Source organism: Trifolium pratense, linkage group LG6 (assembly GCF_020283565.1).
Source record: "Trifolium pratense cultivar HEN17-A07 linkage group LG6, ARS_RC_1.1, whole genome shotgun sequence".
NCBI lineage: Eukaryota > Viridiplantae > Streptophyta > Magnoliopsida > Fabales > Fabaceae > Trifolium > Trifolium pratense.
The window spans coordinates 16,586,199-16,609,856 of record NC_060064.1 but is presented as its reverse complement, the minus strand read 5'-3'; the positions used below and the strand labels follow the sequence as shown (position 1 = coordinate 16,609,856).

Here is a 23,658-nt window from a genome sequence, read left to right as displayed (position 1 = left end):
ACCACAAGTTAGTTTAACATACTGTGTTAGTCGCTACCTATGTTGCACGGGTACTCCGTTTTACCTATGTTGCACGGGTACTCCTATTTCCATCTATGGAATTCAATATTATCCTTTCACAGAACTTGCTCTAAGCTTGCTATGTAAAAAACGACTCTTTTTGCTCCACTGTTATACAAGGTTAAATAATTGAATAAGTTTGGTGCAAATTTTAACAGAAGGGATGATGTTATTGATTGAACCATGTTATAAATTTTGTGTAGCATAGTTCGCGAGAAGCTAGTCAGCAGGAATAGTGGCCTTTCCGTCTGCTGCTAGGTCTTTCTAATATGGCCTTTTGATTGATGGTAGTCAAATGGAGAGAGGGTTTATTGAGTTTGCTAGAAACGGTTTTGAGCAACAGCATCAGGTATAGAATAGCTTTGTTAGTTCAGGTTGTTTGATTTGTATCATATGGAGAGGGGCGTTATATCTCGCCATCGTTGGAGACTCGCGTGCTATACTCGGTTCTCGGAAGGGCATTGGTCAACTTAAAAGACTGGTTGTTAAACAGATGGTTAGACTAGAGATCACAATTTTGAAAATCCAGCACAAAAATTCAACAAGAGCTGTCACGGAATTGCATCCAGATGATAATCAAAGTTGCTAACTAAATATTGAAGTTAAAGGCTTAATTGAGACAAGTTTACGTATAGGAAGATAAGAATTTACGAGAAAGGCAGATTTCAGCTAAAGGAGATCGTCGAAATACCATGTTCGGAAGTACTAGTAGTAACTCAAACTTCTACAAGACCTTTGCTATCATCACAAATACACTTTTGCTTTCAACTCCCACACAGCATAATCCACCGATTTAAGCATGAGCTTCTACTTCTCGAAGTAATGATTAATCCACTGATTTCTTCTCTTACTGTAGCGCGTTTTTTAGAAGAACAAAAAGTAAGTTGGAAAAATCGAAATTTACGGATTCTATAATATATTGAACACTAGAAAGTTCTAGTATTGATGCTGTACAGAATATTGAGAAAGTGAAACACTAGAGAAAACTTCATTGATAAAAAGTGAATCTTCACATAATGAGTAATTACAATGTGTTTATATATATTGGTATTTATGCTATAATCCATTGTAACCAGCTTAAGCTAATGTGATCTAGATTATAACTGTATTTCTAGTTAGGTGAATTAGATTGCTTTTGCTCCAAGTTAAAGGGGTGTATAGTTTGCAAGTTAATAATAAGGTCCATCGGTGCTATCCTCGCTTCGATGGAAATTGTACAAGATTTGATTCTCGTTACGTTTTTGTTCTTTAATCCCAAATTTTAGTAAACATAGCTCTACTTCTTATTGCATGTTATTTTTATATATCTGGCTATGTTGCAATGCAAATAGGTGACAATGATATATTAATAAAACAGAATTGCAACTACAAGAAAAATGGGTTTTAGCTTCAAATTTTTTAGCGTCAGCCACGACACGGACGCTACTAGCATCTCTTTTGAGTCTGATTGACAGACGCTACTGTAATTTTATTATTTTAATTTAATTTTTAAAGTTAGCGTCAGCTTTTAGAGACACCATGGAGACGCTATGAAAAAATAAATAAATAATTCATTTTATAATTTTTTTATTATTTCATTGAGTCTGCTGAGGCGGACTCTAATGATAAATTAAATAAAATAAAAAACTATTTGTTAAGAGCCAAAAATTTTCACTTCAGTTTCCCACTTTTATTTAATTCCCACACTGCAATAATATGAATTAATTATATTTTCTTTACCAATTGCCCAAATATATGAAGTGACAAAAAAAAAATCCAAGACACAAAAATGGAAATTGAGATCTATTCCTAATCCCTCCGCCGTCGAAGAAGCATTTGGCGCAACTCTCCTTCAAACTCTCGTTGCCGTCGAAGAACAACTCTCCTTCAATCTCTTGTCGCGCATCTCTCCTCTCCGTTGCCGTTGAAAAAAACTAAACAGAAACCCTAAAATTGTGCCTCTCTTCCTTCTCACTCCCAGACCTTCACGATGCCTCTCTTCCTTCTCCCAGCGACTCAATCTTCTTCTTCTTCTCTGTCGGGAGTCTATTTGCCACTTTCGTCTATTCACCAGTCACAATCTTTATTCTATTTTAGTAACTATTAAATTCCTCATCCTCTTTCAGGAAACCACCTACCGCCACCCACCGTCGAGCACCACCCGCCATAAAGAGATGTCGTGAAGTGATGTGACGGAGACCGAATTTAATGTGGTAGCACTAGGTTCATAGGTCTTTGGTTCTGGGACTCTGTTCCCCTCTTTCTCCGTTTCAACTCTTTTCGGATATTTTTCACAGGTCAGATTCGTGGTAGGCTCTTGTTTCAAAATTAGAAATTAGGTTTGGTAGTTATATGTTTCTGAATCTGATTTTAAGGAATAGGGTTCCAAAGTGACAGTTTTTATATTTACTTGTTAGTAGGGATCTTAAAAATTATTGAATTTGAAATGGGGAAGTTGAGAAATTAATGTTTTGCATGATTCTAAATATCTGGGTTTAGACTCAGCTATTTCTAGATTTTTTTTTTTGCCTAATCAATTGATTCAATTTGCATTCTAGTATTTATTTAAAGAGCAAATAAAACATGAGAGGATAGTATTTATTTTTTGTTAATTGGATGCTAGCTGATGTGAACTATTTTGTTAGTTGATGTGAACTTTGAATCTAATGTTTATATTATGATTATGATATTGTTTGATCGTGTTTCAAGTTTTCACCATGTTGAGGTTTAATTTGATGCATATGTTCTCATTTGATTTAGATTGTCTTCAAAGAAAGAATTAAATAAATGCTATAAAATCCATTGGATATCTTCTCATTGTACTTCTAGCTTAACAATTTATGCCTTTCCTATATATCATCTCCTTTTCTTTATCCTTTTCTGATTGATATTTGAAATCCTTTTTAGTCCTAGCTTCCTTGTCATAATTTGAGGGAGTTAATCAGGGTTGGTCCTATTTGTTCAAATGTTTATCTATAATTCAAAGCAAAACAACAACGCCTTTCCAGAATGTTGGTTTTAGGTGCAGACGGAATCCTGGTGTTTTTAAAGTCATTATTTCAAAACAACAATGCCTATTATGATTACTCCTACAACCTTGCAGAAGTTGGCTTACCCTGAAGGTATAGTACGATCAAACTCATTGGTATATGTTACATTAAGATATTGCCACCGCATCCAATGTTTTGCTACGTTGTTATTATGAACATTTTGTTAATAGAGAAGCACTTTATTCTTTATGTATGACATTGAAGTTTACTTTTAGTACAAGATAAAAACTTGTAAATTATGACAATGCATGCCATTTTTGTGCAGAAGAATATGCCACTGCTAGAGCAGCATCAACAGCTGACGCCATCATGGTTTGATTTGCATCAAATATCTTGTGTGACCTCATCTCTCTCGCTTTCCGTCTTTTCTAATGAACACAGTAAGCCTCTCTTCCTCTCTCTTAAGCATAAATAGAATCTGAACCATTGTAATTTGTCTATGTATTTTTTTACTTTAATTTATTTATGTGTATTTGTTGTGTTTCTGAAATCCATTGTTTTAGTTATGCCTTGTAAATGTGTTTATTTGCATGCCCTTGTTGCTGTTGCTGATTATTGTAATAGTAATAATTTAGGAATCGTTTATCTCTAGTTTATCTAGTGTTGCTTATGTTGATTGCTTTCAGATTTTCATTAATGTGCCATGGTATTTCAGCATGTTGTATTCAGTGTTCAGCTCATTTGTGATCTCTATGGAAGGAAATGCTTCAGAAACACTTTACAAGTAAGTTTAATACATGATATTTATGTTATGCTCTGTAAAGATACAATTTAAAAAACAAAATCTGTGTGATTGTTCATATCAACTCTTGTTTATAAAAGGCATTCAAAATGGCTCTGAAATTTTGATATGGTAAACAAGTAACCTTGTTATGCATCAGGATGAAAAGTCCCATAATATATAATGATTGTCCATGGTATGGAGCTTCTTGTTGAGTCTTGGTTGTATATTTTCCAAATGGTAAGCATCAAATTTTTCTTATAATGCAATATAACTACAACATGATTGATCTATTTGTACTCTTAAAGCCAATGTAAAATTTGAAATTTCCTGCTTTACTTACCCAATGTGGCTCTGTAGTTTCTGTTAATGGACCATTACATCACACCCTATAATAATCAATATATTGAAGCCTACATTACTAGGCAGAATTATAGATAGTATCATGTAACTTTGTCAAAATTTGATGGTGAAGACGATTCTTTGATCTTCTCTTTATATATAGTTTCTATCTACCTTTGTTCTGTCCGGCCTATATCATGAACTGTTGTATTTCATTGAGAATCACTTTGGCTGTATTTCCGTTGAGTTTGAAATTTGTTTTTACTCTTTGAATTGCCTCATTATTAATTTAGCCACTTTTGTGTATAATTTCCAGGTTGTTACTGATGATATGAAAGTGCAACTTGTAAAAGGGATGCTTCGTAAGTTATCCAGACATGTAGTAATCAACACTATGCAAACGCCGTCGTCACGAGAGAATTTATGTTTGCCACAATTTTGTCTTACAAATTATGTTTGGTTTTGATAGTTTTATGGTGTAGACTTTACTTTCGATTTGTTAGACATATACTTGGTTTTTTTTTCTTAGTGTTGTTGTATGACATAATGGTTGTCACTTTTAAGATTCTCAAAATTCAGTTTCACACTACGTTTAATTTGTTTGTGGGTTGAGATATTGTGTTTGTCACTTTGTATATATATGACTATGACTATTGTTTTATGGATCTTTGTGGTGGGAGAGAATTTTACTAAATTTTTTTTTTTTTTAATAATAAAATAGCGTCCGCCAAACAGACTCTATAGGCAACATTGAATAAAACCAAACCATATGTATAGCGTCACACAAAAATGGATGCTACTAGCGTCTGCCGTATACTATGATTGTAGCTTCAGCTTAGCGTCTCCTCAGACGGATGCCAAATAGCGTCTACTGGACGCAACTGTCTTGCTTCGGGCATTTAAGCGTCTATTGTGTGATGGACGCTAAGCTGACGCTAAATACCTTGTAGCGTCCGTTTTTGACCATTTAGCGTCTCATTTTGGCCGACGCTCCAAAGCAGTTTTCTAGTATAGAGAAATGTATTGAATCTAGCTTCTACTTTTTAATCATTTTAAGCATGATCCAATGATGTATATTGTTAGCCTTCAGATAGCATATAAGTGATAAGAGGAATACTGAGACACAACACAAACCACTAAGTTTCAGTTACATTATAAATATACTAGTATTCAATATTCATTCATTCAATCAATCATTTTTATGTTTTGACCTTTCATACATATTTATTTGTTTTGAATAATAACTAATTTTAAATTTCTTAAATAAATAATATAATAAAAAAGTTATATTTTTTTACCGGAACTTATATTTTAATTATATCACTAAATAAAATAATCAGGAAAACGACCACCCAAAATAAACTACAAATTCCCATATATTTAGGAAAAAAATCATTTTGTAAAAAAATAAGCTTTTTTTTCTTCTTCTTTCTAATTTACCCTTTGATAATTTTGGGGTGTTTACCCATCAACTAATAGGAACAAACTATATTCTTGTGAAATAAAAGTTTGTTACAAATTAGTTGTGGGTACCACATGCAATATAATTATGTGGCTTCTTCTCATTGGTTGCCAAGAAAATATAATAATAACACTTTTATAACAAGAAAGAAAAGAGAAAAAAAAAAAAAGAAAAAAAAAAGAGAGATTTCAAAAAACAGAAGTTAGTTAGAAACAAAAGTTAGTTTCTACATATACTAGTATTCAATATTCTTTCTTTCATTCATTCATTCATCCTCTTCCTTTCTGTTATAATCTTTTCTTTTCTCTTCTCTTCTCTTCTTTTCTTTTCTTTTCTAGTCTTCAAGAATTGAAAGAAAGAAAATGTTTCATAATAATAATAATGTTGATGAATTTGATCAAGATCCTATGTCTTGGTCAATGCAACTGGAAAATCATTTTTGTGGTGAATTTTCTATGGCTTCCATTCAATCTAACCTAAAAATGGAAGATAAAAGTCAAGTGGAGGTGTGCAACTATGCAACTTTTGTTGGCATATACGATGGAAACAAAGGAGATTCTGCTGCTAGGTATCTCAACAATTACATCTTCAAGGATCTACTGGGTTAGTCTTTTTCTAAATTCTTACTTCAATCTTTAGAAACCCTTTACTGTATTTGCATAAAGTTGGTTTCTTTTTTCCTAATGTTATATATTAACTTCAGACCGTATTAAGAAGTATCTGAAGAGATTTAATATGACCAAGGATGCTGCAAAAACAATTATGTTAGAAACCTTTTCTGAAATGGAGAAAGAATTCACCAAGGCTGCTGACTTTGGTTATTGGGGTTGGAGAAACCCATATATGAGCGTTGTAAGCTCCGGTTGTTTGATTTGTTTGATTTGGGGACGGGAGTTGTATCTTGCCAATCTAGGAGACTCGCGAGCTATACTATGTTCTAACCAGCCTGGTTCAGAATTGCTTGTTCATCCAATGCTGAGAGATCACAATTGCAGAAATGTAGAGATTCGGCAAGAACTCGAATCATTACACGGGCACGACGATACCATTTGCTCCAATGTCTTTGGGGAATGGCGTGTCAAAGGCTTAAGCGAGGTAACATCAAAGTGTTTATTATATCATATGTATACTTTCATTTCTATGACTCACTTCTAATTTACATATATATGCTGTGCTGGTGTACTTAACAAACAGACAAGTAGATGTATAGGCAATGCATATTTGAAAAAAGCTGAATTTACTACAGAGAGTGGTTTTAAAGCCGCACCAGGAGAAGAGGTTACGTCAATATTCACGGAACCAGTTCTATCAGCAGAACCAGAGTTGTATACAAGAGATTTAGATGGTACTGAAAAGTTCATTATATTTGGATCTGGTGGATTTTGGAAATTATTAACAAATGAGGAGGCTGCTAAAATCTTTAATGACCATCCGCGAGAAGTACGGCTTGTTTTTATCTTTGCTAGCTAGTTAATTTTTGGTTTGTTTTTTTATTTTTGATTTGCGTGTGTTTTTTTTTTTGCAGGGAATCGCAAAGAGGCTAGCAGCTCAGGCTGTAAAAGTTGCAGCTGAAAGATGGGGCCTAGCCTATAGGGAAGTGATGCTTGCCCCTAAGGGAGTGAAAATAAGCGGAAAACCTTGTACTTCGTCCGAACTAATTAAGCCGCTTTATCATGATGATATAACTGTAATTGTTGTATATTTGGACTTAAATCTTCCTGTGACAGTAGACAGCGAGACTTACAACAGTTACAGAAGCCACTCGGATAGTGTTCTACCATCGGGTTTTGGCTATGATGTGAAAGTTGATGAGCACTGGGATTATGGGAAGATTGGTGATGAGTATGGTGAAACATAGAGCTAGGAAATAAATAAGATACCTACATAATTTTGGTGGTCATGTGTGACACATGATGTATTATCTAGGAAATAAGATGCCACAGTTTTTTTCATTTACTCAGTTCTGTTGTAAGTACCTTAGTTTTCCAAATGGAAGTTTGAAAACATTTCTTTTACATTGCATACATACTGTTTTACAGTAATCAGTTTTATTCTCTGTATCAGTTTTATTTGCTGGCTTTGTTTCAAAGTTAAAACCCACGTGATTGACCTCGTGTCATTCAAATATGTTAAAGTGAACTAGAAAATACCGAATATAGTTTCAACGGTGTGCCATATATTAGAAGAAGGACTAAGTTATCTGTTCAAAATACATGTGTTCCAGGCTCATTTTCATGCCTAAATGGCAATCTCTTTATAGGTCTAACTTTGCTGATTTAAAAGCATCTCTATCTTGTTCCTTAATTAAACCAGTTGATTTCAAACTCTTGGCCTTCTTTGAAAATTCTTAGGAGGTGAGAGTTGGATCATTGATATGACCATTTTGATTATCAACTTCAATGTATGTCTTGAAAGTGACAACAATATGATTCAGGTTAGTGTGTAGTTTTTTATAATACCCAAGTTTCAAGTTGTAACACTGACTTCTTTATTGGCAATTGTGTGTAAAGAAGAAAGCTTGTACAAGACGAAATCTACTGCTATTGCAGCAGTGTGTTACTGATGAAGACAATCCTTCCTTACCTTAGAAAATGGCGCATATGGTCTGTTAGGAATATATTGTAGGGAAATATGAGTAGAATCAAAAGGTAGTTGCTGAGTTGCATTTCTGCACTTGGTCTTCGAGTTGAATTTGATCAAAAAACTAGGCGCGCAAAGCTTGTAAATGTCCCGTGAAATAAGAGTATAACTTGGTTGTATAAGTATGTTATTGTTACATACATTTTTACTTGGTCTTTATTTACTAGTACAATGTCTTTATTCTTTTACTTGGTTGGATTTCAGTTTAGGATTTTTTCCTTCCCCTTTTCAAATTGAAACTTCTGTTTCTATTGTCAATGAAAGCTCAAAAAGAAGTCATATTTAGAATAGAGAAAATTTTAAATTTCATAATAGTAGTTTGTGTTCCTGTCAATTCTTGCCACAGTTTATCAAGCACCCTCGAATAGAGGAGGAAAAATAGTAGTTTGAGTCACTGCTACAACTCTCGAATCTTTTTTTTCTCCCCAAGAAGGGAAAACACAATATCATAATGTTTCAAAAGACAATGATTTCACACCAATCCATGAGATGTATGCATGGCTTGTTCTTTCTAGTACCTTATTTTTCCTATTATTAAAGATCACTTCGAAAAGGATATAAGATCATCTCCACGTACGCTACTTGGTTTTCCTATTATTAAAGATCACTTCAATATGGGATTAAGATTAACAAAATTTATTAGGATTACGAATAAAATAAGACTACAAAATTCTATGTTGTAGCAGAAATACAAAATTCACTATAAATAAAATAAGACTACAAAATTACAAGTTCGCATTGTCCTTTTACTTCATCTTTAAGTCTTTCATGAATAAAATTACGTTCAAACCAATAACTGTTGGAGCCTGTAGTCCATCTTCCGGCACCTATATAGAATTTGTCAAGAGAGCCAAAAGTAATTTTCTTAAGCAAATTTGCATTCCTCAATAGCTGCCTAGCAAACTCAATTGCATTTATAGTACATACACAACCATGCAACTCAACATATTTCAAATCACTGGGAAAAAATCCTGCATATTCGCTTTTAAGTCCAACCACAGGTGAATTTCGAACCTGAAATTAGAAAAATAACAATCACTATGTTGCACATCAAATTTTAAAATTTCGTCATGCATATATAACACTAATGCAAATACTTATAGTATTTTAGTTAAAAGAAGAGATTAAACACCGATTGTGCATAACATGCAATATATACCGTATAAACTAATATGACTAAAGTAAAAATGTTTGATAACATTCTTCTCACCGTTAAAGAAAGCTTTTGGAGACATTGAGAGACCATTAAAATATCTAAAATCGAAAAGTATCCCATATTAGGATCATGTGCTTCGTCGATAAATAACTCCAATCCTCTAAGATTTTGAAATTGACCGAAGACCGTCTTTAATTTTTTTATCTGTACACACCAGTAACATTTAAAGTAAATTAAACGCAACAGGTGAGGCAATTAATTAAAACAAAACCTAGGCTGTCAAAAGAGTGAACTGGTAACTACAAATGTGTTACTTTTTTTGCTGGTATTCAGAAATTATAAACATCAACTAACAAACATCAATTTTGAATTTGCTTACCTGTGAATGGCTTGTGATCATAGCTAGTTTCTGAATATGCTGTAATGTTGGAATTGGACCTAAGGAATATCGGTTTTTCGCACTAACAGCTGCATTCCAAAAAACCTTCAATAAGCTTGGAGCTGTAACATGAAATATCCACCTCTGACCACTATATTCAAAGGATGAGAGATTCAATGCCTCAATAGTTACCTTATAAGGAGGTAATTCGATACCACAGTCAATTATTTTCAAATGACGCAACTTTGGATTGGTAATTTTCACTTCACGTATACTCCGGCATTTCTGAATGGTGACCTCCTTAAGTTGGATACATTCTTTAAACAAAAGAGGCAAAACCCGAGTTTGGAGACATTCACCAAGTTTATACAACACAATTGTTGTTACATTTTTCAAACCAGAAAACCCAACGGATGTAGAAATTTCAGTACCACGGTAGCTAAACTGGGATAACATATGAGCCTTGATGTTCAATGGGTGTCCTCGACGAGCACTATTAGCAGTATATTCAAAGGATAAGAGATTTGGGGCGATTATATTTATATCCTCATGAGTGTAAACCATGCAGTTAACAATGTTTAAATGAGACAATGTCGTACTTATAATTTTCAAGTCGTAAAAGAAGGTACATTTATTAAGGGTGAAGTCAACAAGATGAATATTGGAATTGGAAAATAGATCCTGAAGCATATCATACTTCACATCAACTAGGTGCAACACAAGAGTTCTCAAATTCTTCAATCCAGAGAAGTCGGTAGGAGTTACTATTCGGCACCCCTGTAGGTGCAGATACATCAGTGAATCCGCGTTAGATAAGAGGGTAAAGGAAAATTCTTGTTTATATATGTTCATAAAAATACCAATATCTTCAATTCTATGTGATAATAACAGTTCAATGCGTTTAGCACCCTTAGCAATTCCTTGGGAAATCAATCTACCGATAACATCACTATGTTGATCACCTAATGGAAAGTTTACTCGAACTGAACTAATCACGGCACCTTGATAATGCAGCATGAACTGATCCAATCTTGTCGCAAATTCAGATTCAAAGTGTGGAAGGTCTTGTCGTAACTCTTGAAATGTATAATAACCAAACATGTTATGGAGGTCAAAATTGAGGTCGGTCTTTAATAATTTCCATTCGTGAAGCCAATGTTTGGACAATGTGCTGGTTTTCACCAAATCCTTCAAACTTAATTTCGAGAAGATATACGACAAAACACAATCGGGCAGATCACTGTTGAAAATTTTACATCTCTTCATTGCTTCTGATGCAAGCAATATGAAAACACACAAGACTTTGAATTAATAGCACAATCAATCAAATATCAATCAAACAAGTAAACACACAAGCAGTTATAGATTTTTGGATTGAATACTAATAGCCTCCAACTAATAATATATGTAAATATATTATAAACAAATAAATCCCTACTAAGTGAAATAATTTACCAGAAGTAAACACGGTACTTAGAATGTCGGAATTATTATGATATAAGCTTGTTGTGTTCTTTCTGGAAATTAAGGGGTTGGATCGATAACCTAGTGAATTAGGATTTCATCTATATATATAGAATCAGGGCTTGTTTGATTGGGAACATATGATAGAGACGAATAAGATCAAAATAAATAAATAATTTATATTTGACGCAAAAAATAAATAATTTTTTATTTTTTTTTTACAGGAAAATAAATTATTGTTTTTATAAAATAATAGTTTAGATTCCCGGAATTTCCGGGTATTAAATAAGTTTGCCTGCAATTATGGGTTTATTTAGGGTTCGTCTAACCCAACTTTAGTTTATGTAATATAAATTAAGTTTTATGTTATTTTACTAGCAGGACACCCGTGCGTCCGCACGGGAGTCGCGGCGTTGCCGCTCCTCACTTGGTAAGATGAAAGGATATAATATTTGGTAAAAAAAATAGAAAAAGAACAATGGTAAAACCATCACAAAAAAACTTTAGGTCTCCGTATTAATTTAGGAATATAAATATAGATAATGTAGAAATTATGAAGAAAAAAAATAGGCTACCATATTAATATATTAGTAAAAACATAGGTGTTGAAAAATCACAAAAAAAACTTATGTCCATGTATTAATATATGAGTATAAATATAGTCCCGTAAAAATTATTAAAAAATAGGCAATCATATTAAAATGTTAGTGAAAATATAGGATATGTCTCGCAAAAGTCATCAAAATAATTAGGTCATCGTATTAAATATGAGTATAACCAGAAAAATTGTAAAAAAAAATAGACAACTTAATTTTTATTTTATTTTTGTTTCAAACAACTTAATTAATATATAATTAAAAATATAAGTCCCGTAGAAACCACACAAACAAAAAAGTTTCCATATTAATATATGAGTTTAAATATAGGTCCCGCAGATGTTATAAAAGAATGAGCAAACTTATTAATATGAGTAAAACACATAGGTCCCCATGTACCAAAAAAAAAAACACATAGGTCCCCAGAAATCACACAAAAGATTAGGATCTCGTATTAATATATAATTATAAATATAGGTCTAAACAAAATAGTAAAAAATTGAAAACTTCACTTGATAACATAAAATAGTAATTTATTGGGAAGTAGATTAAAAGATTAAAAAAATAGAAAGATATAATATTTGGTAAAAAAATAGAAAAAGAACAATGGTAAAACTATCATAAAAAAACCTTATGTCTCCGTATTAATATTTGAATATAAATGATAATGTAGAAATTATGGAAAAATAGGTTACCTTATTAATATATTAGTAAAAACATAGGCCTTGTAAAAATCACCAAAAAATTAGGTCCCTGTATTAAATATATGAGTATAAATATATCCTTTTAAAATTATTAAAAAATAGGTAACCTTGTTAATATGTTAGTGAAAATATAGGTCTCACAAAAATCATCAAAATAATTAGGTCACCGTATTAAATATGAGTATAACCCGTAAAATTGTAAAACAAAATAGGCAACTTAATTAATATATAAATAAAAGTATAAGCTCCGTAGAAATCACAAAAAAAAAGTTTCCATATTAATATATGAGTATTTTATAGGTTCCGTATATGTTATAAAAGAACGGACAAACGTATTAATCGTATTAATATGAGTAAAAAACATAGGTCCCGCATAAACCACACAGAAGATCAGGTTATCGTATATTAATATATGAGTATAAATATAAGTTCACAAAAAATAGTTAAAAACTGTAAATTTTATTAATAAGAGTAAAAACATAGGCCCTGCGTACGTGTATGGTATAAACTGTTGTTGTTTTGTTTGGCACACCTTGTGCCAATCAGGACTCATTATTAATAATAAAATTCATTTTAGTTTGTTCAAAAAAAAAACACAGGCACCGCAGAAATCACACAAAAGATTATATCCTTCTGTTAATGCATGAGTATAAATATATGTCAAGAATGAGCAACCTTATTAATATATTAATAAAAAAAAATATATGGCTCGTAAAAATGAACAAAATAATTAGGTCCTTGTATTAATATTTGATCTAGTATAACCCGTAAAATTATAAAAAAATAAACAACTTTATTAATATATGATTAAAATTATAAGTCTCGTACAAATAAAAAAAAAGGGTTATCTTATTAATTGATGAGTATAAATATATATAGTCCTACATAAATTATTAAAGAACATGAAATCTTATTAATAAGAGGAAAAACATATGTCACTTTTTGCTTTCATAGCCGCCCCACAACAACAACATAGTAAACCCTACTTTTTGCTTTTTATTCTTGTTCATCTTTCAAAGAGGGGTGATTTTGGATTAATTTTGATCTAAAATCACCCCTTTTTGATTGTTTTATATTTTTTTTATTTAAATAAGTGATTTTTCACGCATTCTTATGTTTCATTTGAGTTTTCTTTTGTTGTTCTTGTCTGATGTTGTTTTAATCCCGTCTTAGTGCAGAGTTTTTTTGTCTTGAGTTCGCGTCTTGGTACGGTGTCCGGTTTAATTCCGTTGTAGTGCAATGTTTGTTTTGTTCAGATTTGCAGATTTGCTCCGATTCAAATTCAGTGCAGATTCACACGTACTCTACTTACTTGAATAAATGAATATTGTTTGTTGTTAGTCTAAAAAAAAAGAAAAAATAGGTCCCGTAGAATTCAAACGAAAGATTATGTCCCCATATTAATATATGACTATAACTCGTAAAATTATAAAAAAAATAAACAACTTTACTAATATATGAGTAAAAATATAAGACCCGTAGATATATCCATAAAAATTAGGTTCCCGTATTAATTTGAATATAACCCGTAAAATTATTAAAAAAAAATAGGCAACATAATATTTTAGTCCTTTTTTTTCTCCAATAATTTTCTTCCGCATAAAAAAATCTCATAAGAACGAAAGTCATATCTTTCTTATTATATCTTTCTTGTGTGATTTGTTTATGGTTTTGTTTCTCTAACTCTTTGTAAACTTTTGTAGTCTACCTCGATACGTCTTGTGTTGGGGAGGTTTTCTATGTTAATATATGTTTGTTAAAAAAAATATTAGTCCTTATATCAAAAACAAAAAATCTTTAAAAAAAAAACTTCTAAAAAATGTCATTTATTTTTTAACTATTTTCAACTTTGTATTTAATTTTTACTGTTTTTTTAAAACTAAATGTATCATTCACGCGCAACTGTAGAGAATAATCCTCTTGAGGTAACTGACAATTTTTATTGTTTTTGTCTCACCATTTTTTTTACGGGAGTTTTTCAGTTTTTTCCCACCATATTCTTGTATTAAATTAATTAAATTTATTGAGTTGAACTACAAATTGAAAATTAACTTAATTAAATATTGGATTGAAGTCCATAAATCAAGTTGAGTGAATCTAAAATAACGAAACATAAACAATAAATGATAAAATTACACTAAAGAAAGGGTTGGACTCAAATAAAATATCATAAATAAATGGAAACAACATCATGTACCTCTATATTGTAAAAAAAATAAACCATACATTTGTTGTCTTATTTGGTATAATGCACTTATGACGTTGAAATAAAGAATTTCATTGAATCTCTCCTTTTATTTGTAATGAATTTTACTCTCTTATTATAAAAAAGAAAAAATAAATAAACACTTCTCCTTTCTTCTTTTAACTTAACTCATGTTGATTATATGTTGGTTCCAAAAATATAACAAATTAATTCATATGGCTTAGTGGTAAATCTAATAAGAAGTGTAACTAAAAGGTTAAGGGTTCGATTCCTACTAAGAAATTTTTTAGCATTTTCTACTAACTTTTTTTAATAAAGACACAAAATAACCCTGAATTGATTATGTGTCAAAAAATGAAAAAGGGGCAAATTTGGAATTTCATATGTACATTCTTTTCTTATATAGTAGATAAGTTCACGCCAGTAAAAATTGTAATTTTATAAGCTATTTTATCATAAACTATTTTGACAAACTTATAATAATATATAAAAATTGTATTAGCTGTTTGCAAAAGTTCTAAAAAAAACTGGGCCGAACGAACCCTTAGATTGACTTACTTTTAAGCTTATGCGAAACAATTTATATCAATAAATAAATTTTCTGTATTATTATAAGTTTTTCAATGTATTTTAAGTCCAAAATGGAAATTTTAATATTTAACTTTGGCTCTGGCAAATTTTTTGTTGGAAATAAGGTCAATCGGGCCCAACTCAAGCGTGTTTTCATAGTCTTGGCAGAGCCTATCAAATTTTTTGTTGGAAATAAGGTCAATCAGGCCCAACTCAAGCGTGCTTTCATAGTCTTGGCAGAGCCTATCAAATCCTTATGTTATGGTGAGTTTGTTAATAAAAAAATTTTGCTGCTAAAAAAAAATAAAAAAATATGGGTATAGTTGGTATTATGAAAATTGCACAACAAAAGTTTTTGTATCCTCTTTATATATAGGTATAGATAATAACAAACTTAAGGGGCCAAAATATCTTTTTGTTTCAAAATCAAAATTTCAGTTTTTTTTTTTTAATTCTTTAAGGGGCCGACCCAAAAGCCTGTGGCCCGGCCCGTGACGGCCCATGAAAAAACTTGATCCGATAAGGTCCGACCCGCAATTTTTGAACCCCGTCCCATGTAAATATATAGGGCTAGTGGGCCGGCCCGATAGTCCGACCCATTTTGACAGTTCTAGCACAATTTTATGTATGAATGAATGTCAATATACAGTTGATACATGATGTGAAAAATTTAGAGGAATTTATGTATGAATGTCGGTTTTATGTTATATTGGCATGTATAGTATAGCACAGTTTTATGTTATATTGGCAAGTGGAGCGCAGTTTTATGTATGAATGTCGATATATAGTTGATACATGATGATCTGAAAAATTTAGTGTGTGACACCTTTTATGAAATAAATTAATTATTGATTTTATAAAGAAAAATCAAAGGGGTGTTACATTTTTTGTGCGGTGAATTGCAAGGAGACTTGCAACTCCCGCCGTAAAACTTGCAGCTGAAATGTGGGGTTTAACTTACAAACAAATGATGCTAGTTCCCGAAGGAATGGATATAATTGGAAATTATCGAGTACTTCATCCGTCCCAAAATATAAACAAAAATGAGTTAAAGAAACTTAATGTATTTGGTTAAAGATTTGGACCAAATCCATTCACTTTTGTTGACTGAGGGAGTATGTTATAACAGGGCTGATGGTCCAGGATTCGAGATCACAATTGTGAACATTTGAATATTCGAGAAGAACTCCAAGCATTACATCCACAAGATAATAACATTTCCACCAAAGGAAAAGGTGAAATCAATTATCACAATAGCACGAGATTTGTACAAGAGATATAAAAGACATTGAGGGGCCTGTTTTGTTCAATGGAATGAATGGAGGTGTTTTATTAATTTTTTATGTGTTTGGTTCAAAATAGAAGAGGGGTGGAGAGAGATTTCAACTACATATGTTTGGTTTAGAGGGAAGAGGAGAAATTCTAAAATTAATTTACTTTTTTATCCATGTAATCTTATCATAGCTTCATAATTTTTAAAACTATATTTTATAAACAATTAAACATGAAAATTTAATTGGTAAAAAAAATGAAAGTAAACCACAAAAAACTATATTCTAATTTTTTTTTATAATAATCCACAATTTGAATAAAAAGTTCGGTGATAAAATTATTAGATACTTCTAAAATAATCCGACATAATATGAGAATATTTTCTGACAAAAAAAAAAAAGAATTGAATGGATATAGGCAGATAGAGTAAAGAAATTTTACACACTCAACCAATCACAATCATGTTTTTCGCCACGTCACCCTCATTTAACCCCACTTTCGTTCTATGACAAGGAAGGTTGAAGCATTTTTTTTTCTTTTTTTTTTTTGACAAAGTTGGAGCATTCTTATTGATTGAGTGTGTAAAGTTTTTTTTTTTTATTCTGGCTGTTTATGTCCATTAAACAAACCATATAAAAAATACTATGTACAAAAATAATTTGAAAAAAAAAAAGATTAGAAAGTTAGGAACATAAAAAAAAAAAAAAGAGTCATTTTAAAATAATTATGCTTATTTTTGTTTTTGTCAAAAAAATAAAAAATAATTATGTTTGTTCAAAAAAAAAATTACGAGGATAATTATGTCAATATAATTAAAATTGTAGTTACATAACAATTATGTCAATTTTAATTACAATTTTACGTAACAATTATGTCAATTTTAACACAATTTTAATTATATTGACATAATTATCCTCATAATTTAATTTACTCTTTTTTTCTCCCATAATCAATAACCAATATTTTTTGTTTCTTGTCAAATAAAATAACCAATAATTTTTTTTTTACATCTTTCCATGAAATTTATTTTAAGAAAAACACAAAATGTCATAATTCAAATCATTATATTTTACTTTTCTTAATAAGTATGAAATATATATTTTTTGCTTATAACTTGGGACGGGTGGAGTATATAATATTCATTCTCATATGATATCAATGACTTCAAAAATAACATTTAATACATTAAAAATGAGAGATATGCATGCTTTACAATCGGTGGGTATCATCATGTATATAGTTGTTTGTGTTATTTGTGATCGAAGCGCATGACTTTAGTCATATTTAATTCATGAAAATGAGATAATATCAATTGTGTGTGATTAATCTATTATTCAAAATGGTTTCTTATTTTACACCAAAAAAAAAATGGTTTCTTATTTTAGAATTAGTAATAAATAATTTTTGTTTTTTTTATATATTTTCTTTAATATGTAATACTTAAATTTTTAAATTCAAAGTAAAATTATCAATTGCAGATTAAGTTAAAAATTTAATTGTCGATTATGAGTATCAAAATTTAATTAATCTCTGATTTGAACATTACTTGATATATTTTTTTCTTATCTCCCGTATGAATTTCAGATTATCAAACACTATTTCCCTTAAAAATTGGAGAGATAAATTTTTTATTCTAAATAATTGATAATTCTCAATTTCTCATGATTGCATTGATAGGTGAATACCAAGGGAAATGCTAGTATAGGCTCAAATATAAAAGATAGGTGTTAGGCACACTCACACAAATTAAATAAATTAAATAAAAAAGAATTAAAATGATATTGACTGATGTGAATATATTATTTTTCTTTTAATTTTTTGATTTTGTGTGTGCCTAAATTGTAAATACACATTATTTAGGCTTATGCCCAGTGGCGGATTCAGGATCCCGAGTCAGCGGGTGCAAACTTTTATATATATTAATAATTATTAAATAAAATAATAAATATTAAAATATATATTAAATTTTTTAAATTTTAATAACCACATCAAATTTTAAGTAAATTTTAAGTCAAAAAAAAATTAAGTAAATTTTAGTCATTATTACTTGAAAATTTAAATATGAAAAATATAAATATTAAACAATTATTTATCATAAGTATAGTTAGTATTTAGATACAAAATAAAAAAAATATAATATATTTAAGCAACATAATAGAAAGTTATGGGTATAATACAAATATATGCAACTCTAAATACTTTGGTTGAATGGCAAAAGCACTTCATTGTTACCTGGGGGCATCTGTTCGATCCTCTATGGGGATGCATTTTGGCTTTTAAAAATAATAAAAAGTCAAATCGACACATCATTCTGCATTAAGTGAGCATTAATTGACGCGTGGCTAAGATAATCATGGGCCAGTGGTGCAAAAGTGGTGCAAATTGAAAATTCTAGGGGTGCAAAATTGCAATAAACAGAATAACTGGGCTAAATATCCAAGGTCCAGGATGTGCAGGTGCACCCCCTCACACCTGAATAGATCCGCCCCTGCTTATGCCTATGCAAGACTTAAATACTTAGTTTGAAGTTTGTTATTAGCTTTTTGGTCAACAAAATCATGAATGCAGAAGGAAGATGATACATTTTAATTTTTGGTCATTGCTTTGGCTATAAGCAGGGTGATTGTTTGAGTGCAACATTGAACTACTGAAGTGTTGATTTTTTGGTCATTGCTTCAGCTATAAGCAAGGAACTCATTCAAAATCCAACCATGCAAACTCATGACTTCAAATTTTACAGGAACTTTCCTATCAGAAGAACCAGAGATTTATTCAAGAGTCTTAAAACTATTAGACTTGGATGCATCTTAATTTGAAAGTTCATGGTATTTTATTTTCCTGTACATGTATCACTGCATTCGAATATTTATGATTTCTAAGGAGAATTATCGTTTTTAAAAAATAAATATGCTCATTATATCACATGAATCATGACCTGTAAATATCCATCTAAGTATATTTTCAAACATATCAATAAATTAGGAAATCTAAATAAATGAGTTTTTTTAAGAGATATTTAATCTAAATAAATGACTTTTTAGTATCATACCCATATCACCCTGTCAATCAGAATACTTAAATGAAAAGATTTGTTGATTCAAACAAACCAAATCAGTAACAATACACATCTCATCTCTACAACAAAATGAGGGGAAAATTGAATCTCACATATCCTGCTAGCCTTAATGCTCTTATATACCAAGAAATTCACTATAAATAAAATAAGACTACAAAATTACAAGTTTGCATTGTCCTTTTACTTCATCTTTAAGCCTTTCATGAATGAAATTACGTTCAAACCAATAACTATTGGAGCCTGTAGTCCATCTTCCGGCACCTATATAGAATTTGTCAAGAGAGCCAAAAGTAATTTTTTTAAGCGAATTTGCATTCCTCAATAGCTGCCTAGCAAACTCAATTGCGTTTATGGTGCATACACAACCATTCAACTCAACATATTTCAAATCACTGTGAAAAAATCCTGCATATTCTCTTTTAAGTCGAACCACACGTGAATTTCGAACCTGAAATTAGAAAAATAACAATCACTATGTTGCACATCAAATTTTAAAATTTCATCATGCATATATAACACTAATGCAAATACTTATTATAGTATTTTAGTTGAAAGAAGAGATTAAACACCGATTGTGCATAACATGCAATATATACCGTATAAACTAATATGACTAAAGTAAAAATGTTCGATAACATTCTTCTCACCGTCAAAGAAAGCTTTTGGAGACGTTGAGAGACCATTAAAATATCTAAAATCGAAAAGTATCCAATTATAGGATCATGTGCTTCATCGATAAATAACTCCAATCCTCTAAGATTTTGAAATTGACCAAAGACCATCTTTAATTCTTTTATCTGTACACACCAGTAACATTTAAAGTAAATTAGGCAGTCAAAAGAGTGAACATACAAATGTGTTACTTTTTTTGCTGGTATTCAGAAACTATAAACATCAACTAACAAACATGAATTTTGAATTACTCACCTGTGAATGGCTCGTGGTCATAGCTAGATTCTCAATATGATGTAATGTTGGAATTGGACCCAAGGAATATCGATTTTTCTCACTCACAGCTTCATTCCAAAAAACCTTCAATAAGCTTGGAGCTGTAACATAAAATATCCTCTTCGGACCACTATACTCAAAGGATGAGAGATTGAATGCCTCAACAGTTATCTTATAAGGAGGTACATTGACATAGCCACCAAGATCAACTATTTTCAAATGACGCAACTTTGGATTGGTAATCGTCATTTCAGATCTGATCACACAATTCTTAATGGTGACGTCCTTAAGTTGGAGACATTCTTTAAACAAAAGAGGCAAAACCCGAGTTTGGAGACATTCACTGAGTTTATACAACGCAATTGTTGTTACATTTTTCAAACCAGAAAACCCAACGAATGTAGAAATTTCAATACCGCGGTAGCTAAAATGGGATAACATAGGAGCCTTGATGTTCAATGGGTGCCCTAGACAACCACTATAACAATAATATTCAAAGGATAAGAGATTTGGTGCAATGATATCTATATTCTCATCATCAAAAACCTCACATTTAACAATGTTCAAATGAGACAATGTCGGACTGATTATTTTCAAGTCGGATAAGAAGGAACAATTATCAAGGGTGAAGTCCACAAGATGGATGCAATTTGAAAATAGACCCTGAAGCATATCCTGCTCCACATCAACTAGGTGCAACACAAGAGTTCTCAAATTTTTCAATCCAGAGAAGTCGATAGGAGTTACTATTCGGCACCTTTGTAGATGCAGATACATCAGTGAATCCGTGTTAGATAAGAGGGTAAAGGAAAATTCGTATTTATCTATGTCCATATCAATATTAGTATCTTTAGTGCTATCTGAGATTAACAGTTCAATACGTTTAGCACCCTTAGCAATTCCTTGAGAAATCAATTTATCAATGACATCACTATGTTCGTAGCCTAATGGAAATTTTACTCGAACTGAACTAATCACGTCACCTTGATAATGCAGCATGAATCGATCCAATCTTGTGGCAAATTGTGATTGAACCCTTTGAAAGAGTTGAACATCTTCTCGCAATTCTTCAAATGTATAACAATCAAACATGTTATCAAGGTCAAAATTGAGGTCCGTCTTTAATAATCTCCATTCGCGAAACCAATGTTTGGACAATGTGCTGATTTTCACCAAATCCTTCAAACTTAATTTCGAGAAGATATACGACAAAATACTATCGGGAAGATCACTGTTGAGATTTTTAAACCTCTTCATTGCTTCTGATGCAAGCAATAATGAACACACACAAGACTTTGAATTAATAGCACAATCAATCAAACAAAAAAATATACTTGTGCATTAATTCATCATGATGCTATTAAAACAAGTACCAATTGTTATTTGAATAGGTAAACAAAATTGAATAAATAAATAAATAAATCTCTACCAGCATATATAAAATAATATTATACTAAGTGAGAGATAATATTTACCAGAAGGAATTAAGGAAACACGGCACTTAGAATCAGAGTTTGGATTCAAAAGCTTGTTGTGTTCTTTCTGGGATTTATTATGATGACAACAGCTTGGATCGATAACCTAGTGACTGTGAATTAGGATTTTCATCTATATCTATATATAGAATTAGAGCTAAATAAGATTAAGAAAATCAACTATCAATTACTCCTTCTAATCCTTAATATAAGGGAAAAAAATTAATAAAGGATGTTTTTATCTTATAAAAAAAAGATTTTTTTTTTTTTATAATAAGATCTACTTCTAGCTACTAAGATTTACTAACAAACTTACTAATTTGTTCTTTGTTTTAATAATATTCCCAATTTTATACTCCTCTATTTCAAATTATTTATCGTTTTAGAAAGAAAAACAAAAAACAAAAAATTAAAGAAAGTGTATTTTTGCACCTTATTTTTCTATTATACCTCATTTTAATTCACCAATGAATTGTTTTTTCACACACTTTCTCTTTCCAATAAATTTAATAGGTTATGTACCAAAAAAAATTTAAAAAAAAAAACAAACTTTTTTTCTGAAAGCTTAAAAAACAAACTTTAGTTTTCCAAATATATAAATCTTTTACGATTTCAACAACTACCCATAGATATTTGAAATTTACATGAGTGACTTAGATATGTAACTAACAGGTTGTAGTCATTTTGAGTTTCAACAACTATCCTGAAAAGAAAAAAACAATAAAAAGATTATATAAAATTTAGTCAATAAAATAATTAGGAAGGAGGGTATAATAAATAAAATATAACCTTAAATTATCAAAACGACAATAAATTTGAAACAATTTTTTTTCTAAAATGACAAGTAATTTGAAACGATGGGAGTATAATTCATTGTAATTTTACTCTATTAATAAGATATACATAAAAATAGTAGCAGAATAAAAATATGAATCTATACATAAAAATAAGAACAAAAATAAAACAATAAAGATTATAGTTAGTAAAAAATAATTAAAAACTAAAAAACAATAACAAGATTATAGAGTGCATAAAAAAAATTATAGAGTTTACTCAATAAAAAAAATATTATAGAAATAATAAGATGCACATAAATAGGAACATAGAAACATCAGTAATTTTACTAAAAAGTTTACTAATTTGTTATTTGCTCTTATCAGTTTTAATAATATTTCAAATTCCTACTAACTTAATCGTTGGAGTATTTCTAGGTAACGACCCACCTTAAGAGCCCGGGGATCAATGATCAAGAAAGGAAAAGTCAACTCCCAATTATTATTTTTCTTGATATAAACAGGTCACATAAGAACACTTGTTTTTTTTGTTCAGCCCACATAAGAATCCTTTAGGGTCTGTTTGGTTCGGGGGTTTTGGAGGGGAGATGAGGGGAGGTGAAGGGATATTTTAATTAATTGTGTTTGGTTCAATTTTTAGGAGGGGAGGGGAGGTGAGAGGAGGTGAGCAAAATACCTCCAAATTCCAATTTTTGCTTCCCCCAAATTGGGGGGATTTGGAGGAGAGGGGAGGGAAGGAGAAATATATCAATACCATTTTAATT

The 23,658-nt window shown here is 30.7% G+C and overlaps 3 protein-coding genes and 1 long non-coding RNA gene across 9 annotated transcripts; 2 read left to right on the top strand and 2 right to left on the bottom strand.

Annotated features, from left to right (window-relative positions):
• The first annotated feature begins 1,762 nt into the window (after positions 1 to 1,762).
• On the top strand, positions 1,763 to 4,846 carry LOC123888365. 6 transcript variants are annotated; one of them, XR_006802048.1, is made up of 6 exons: positions 1,775 to 2,076; positions 2,166 to 2,336; positions 3,048 to 3,161; positions 3,355 to 3,469; positions 3,745 to 3,813; positions 4,469 to 4,846. It is a non-coding gene; the product is annotated as an uncharacterized LOC123888365 (long non-coding RNA). The 6 variants fall into 6 exon arrangements; XR_006802046.1 differs by having other exon boundaries at positions 1,763 to 2,336; XR_006802044.1 differs by having other exon boundaries at positions 1,771 to 2,076; positions 2,166 to 3,161.
• Positions 4,847 to 5,976: 1,130 nt separating this feature from the next.
• LOC123891822 (probable protein phosphatase 2C 68) lies at positions 5,977 to 7,618 on the top strand. Its single transcript, XM_045941706.1, has 4 exons — positions 5,977 to 6,217; positions 6,318 to 6,709; positions 6,809 to 7,054; positions 7,140 to 7,618. Exons 1-4 carry the CDS (start codon positions 5,977 to 5,979, stop codon positions 7,470 to 7,472), a joined length of 1,212 nt encoding a protein of 403 aa, XP_045797662.1. The 3' UTR covers positions 7,473 to 7,618.
• Positions 7,619 to 8,956: 1,338 nt separating this feature from the next.
• Positions 8,957 to 11,055, bottom strand: LOC123888363 (putative F-box/FBD/LRR-repeat protein At1g66290). Its single transcript, XM_045937401.1, has 3 exons — positions 9,790 to 11,055; positions 9,465 to 9,614; positions 8,957 to 9,268 (listed from the first exon to the last, which is right to left on the bottom strand). Exons 1-3 carry the CDS (start codon positions 11,053 to 11,055, stop codon positions 8,972 to 8,974), a joined length of 1,713 nt encoding a protein of 570 aa, XP_045793357.1. The 3' UTR covers positions 8,957 to 8,971.
• An 8,773-nt stretch (positions 11,056 to 19,828) lies between these two features.
• LOC123888362 (putative F-box/FBD/LRR-repeat protein At4g13965) lies at positions 19,829 to 21,882 on the bottom strand. Its single transcript, XM_045937400.1, has 3 exons — positions 20,605 to 21,882; positions 20,325 to 20,474; positions 19,829 to 20,125 (listed from the first exon to the last, which is right to left on the bottom strand). The coding sequence occupies exons 1-3, from the start codon at positions 21,880 to 21,882 to the stop codon at positions 19,829 to 19,831; spliced, it is 1,725 nt and encodes a 574-aa protein (XP_045793356.1).
• Between the last annotated feature and the right edge of the window lie 1,776 nt (positions 21,883 to 23,658).

Coding starts and splice junctions, on each gene's coding strand:
- LOC123888363 (XM_045937401.1), bottom strand. CDS start 11,055: ATGAAGAGATGTAAAATTTTCAACAGTGATCTGCCCGATTGTGTTTTG. Junction 9,615..9,789: donor TGATCACAAGCCATTCACAG/GTAAGCAAATTC, acceptor TGGTGTGTACAG/ATAAAAAAATTAAAGACGGT. Junction 9,269..9,464: donor TCCAAAAGCTTTCTTTAACG/GTGAGAAGAATG, acceptor TTCTAATTTCAG/GTTCGAAATTCACCTGTGGT.
- LOC123888362 (XM_045937400.1), bottom strand. CDS start 21,882: ATGAAGAGGTTTAAAAATCTCAACAGTGATCTTCCCGATAGTATTTTG. Junction 20,475..20,604: donor TGACCACGAGCCATTCACAG/GTGAGTAATTCA, acceptor TGGTGTGTACAG/ATAAAAGAATTAAAGATGGT. Junction 20,126..20,324: donor TCCAAAAGCTTTCTTTGACG/GTGAGAAGAATG, acceptor TTCTAATTTCAG/GTTCGAAATTCACGTGTGGT.
- LOC123891822 (XM_045941706.1), top strand. CDS start 5,977: ATGTTTCATAATAATAATAATGTTGATGAATTTGATCAAGATCCTATG. Junction 6,218..6,317: donor CATCTTCAAGGATCTACTGG/GTTAGTCTTTTT, acceptor TATTAACTTCAG/ACCGTATTAAGAAGTATCTG. Junction 6,710..6,808: donor GTGTCAAAGGCTTAAGCGAG/GTAACATCAAAG, acceptor CTTAACAAACAG/ACAAGTAGATGTATAGGCAA.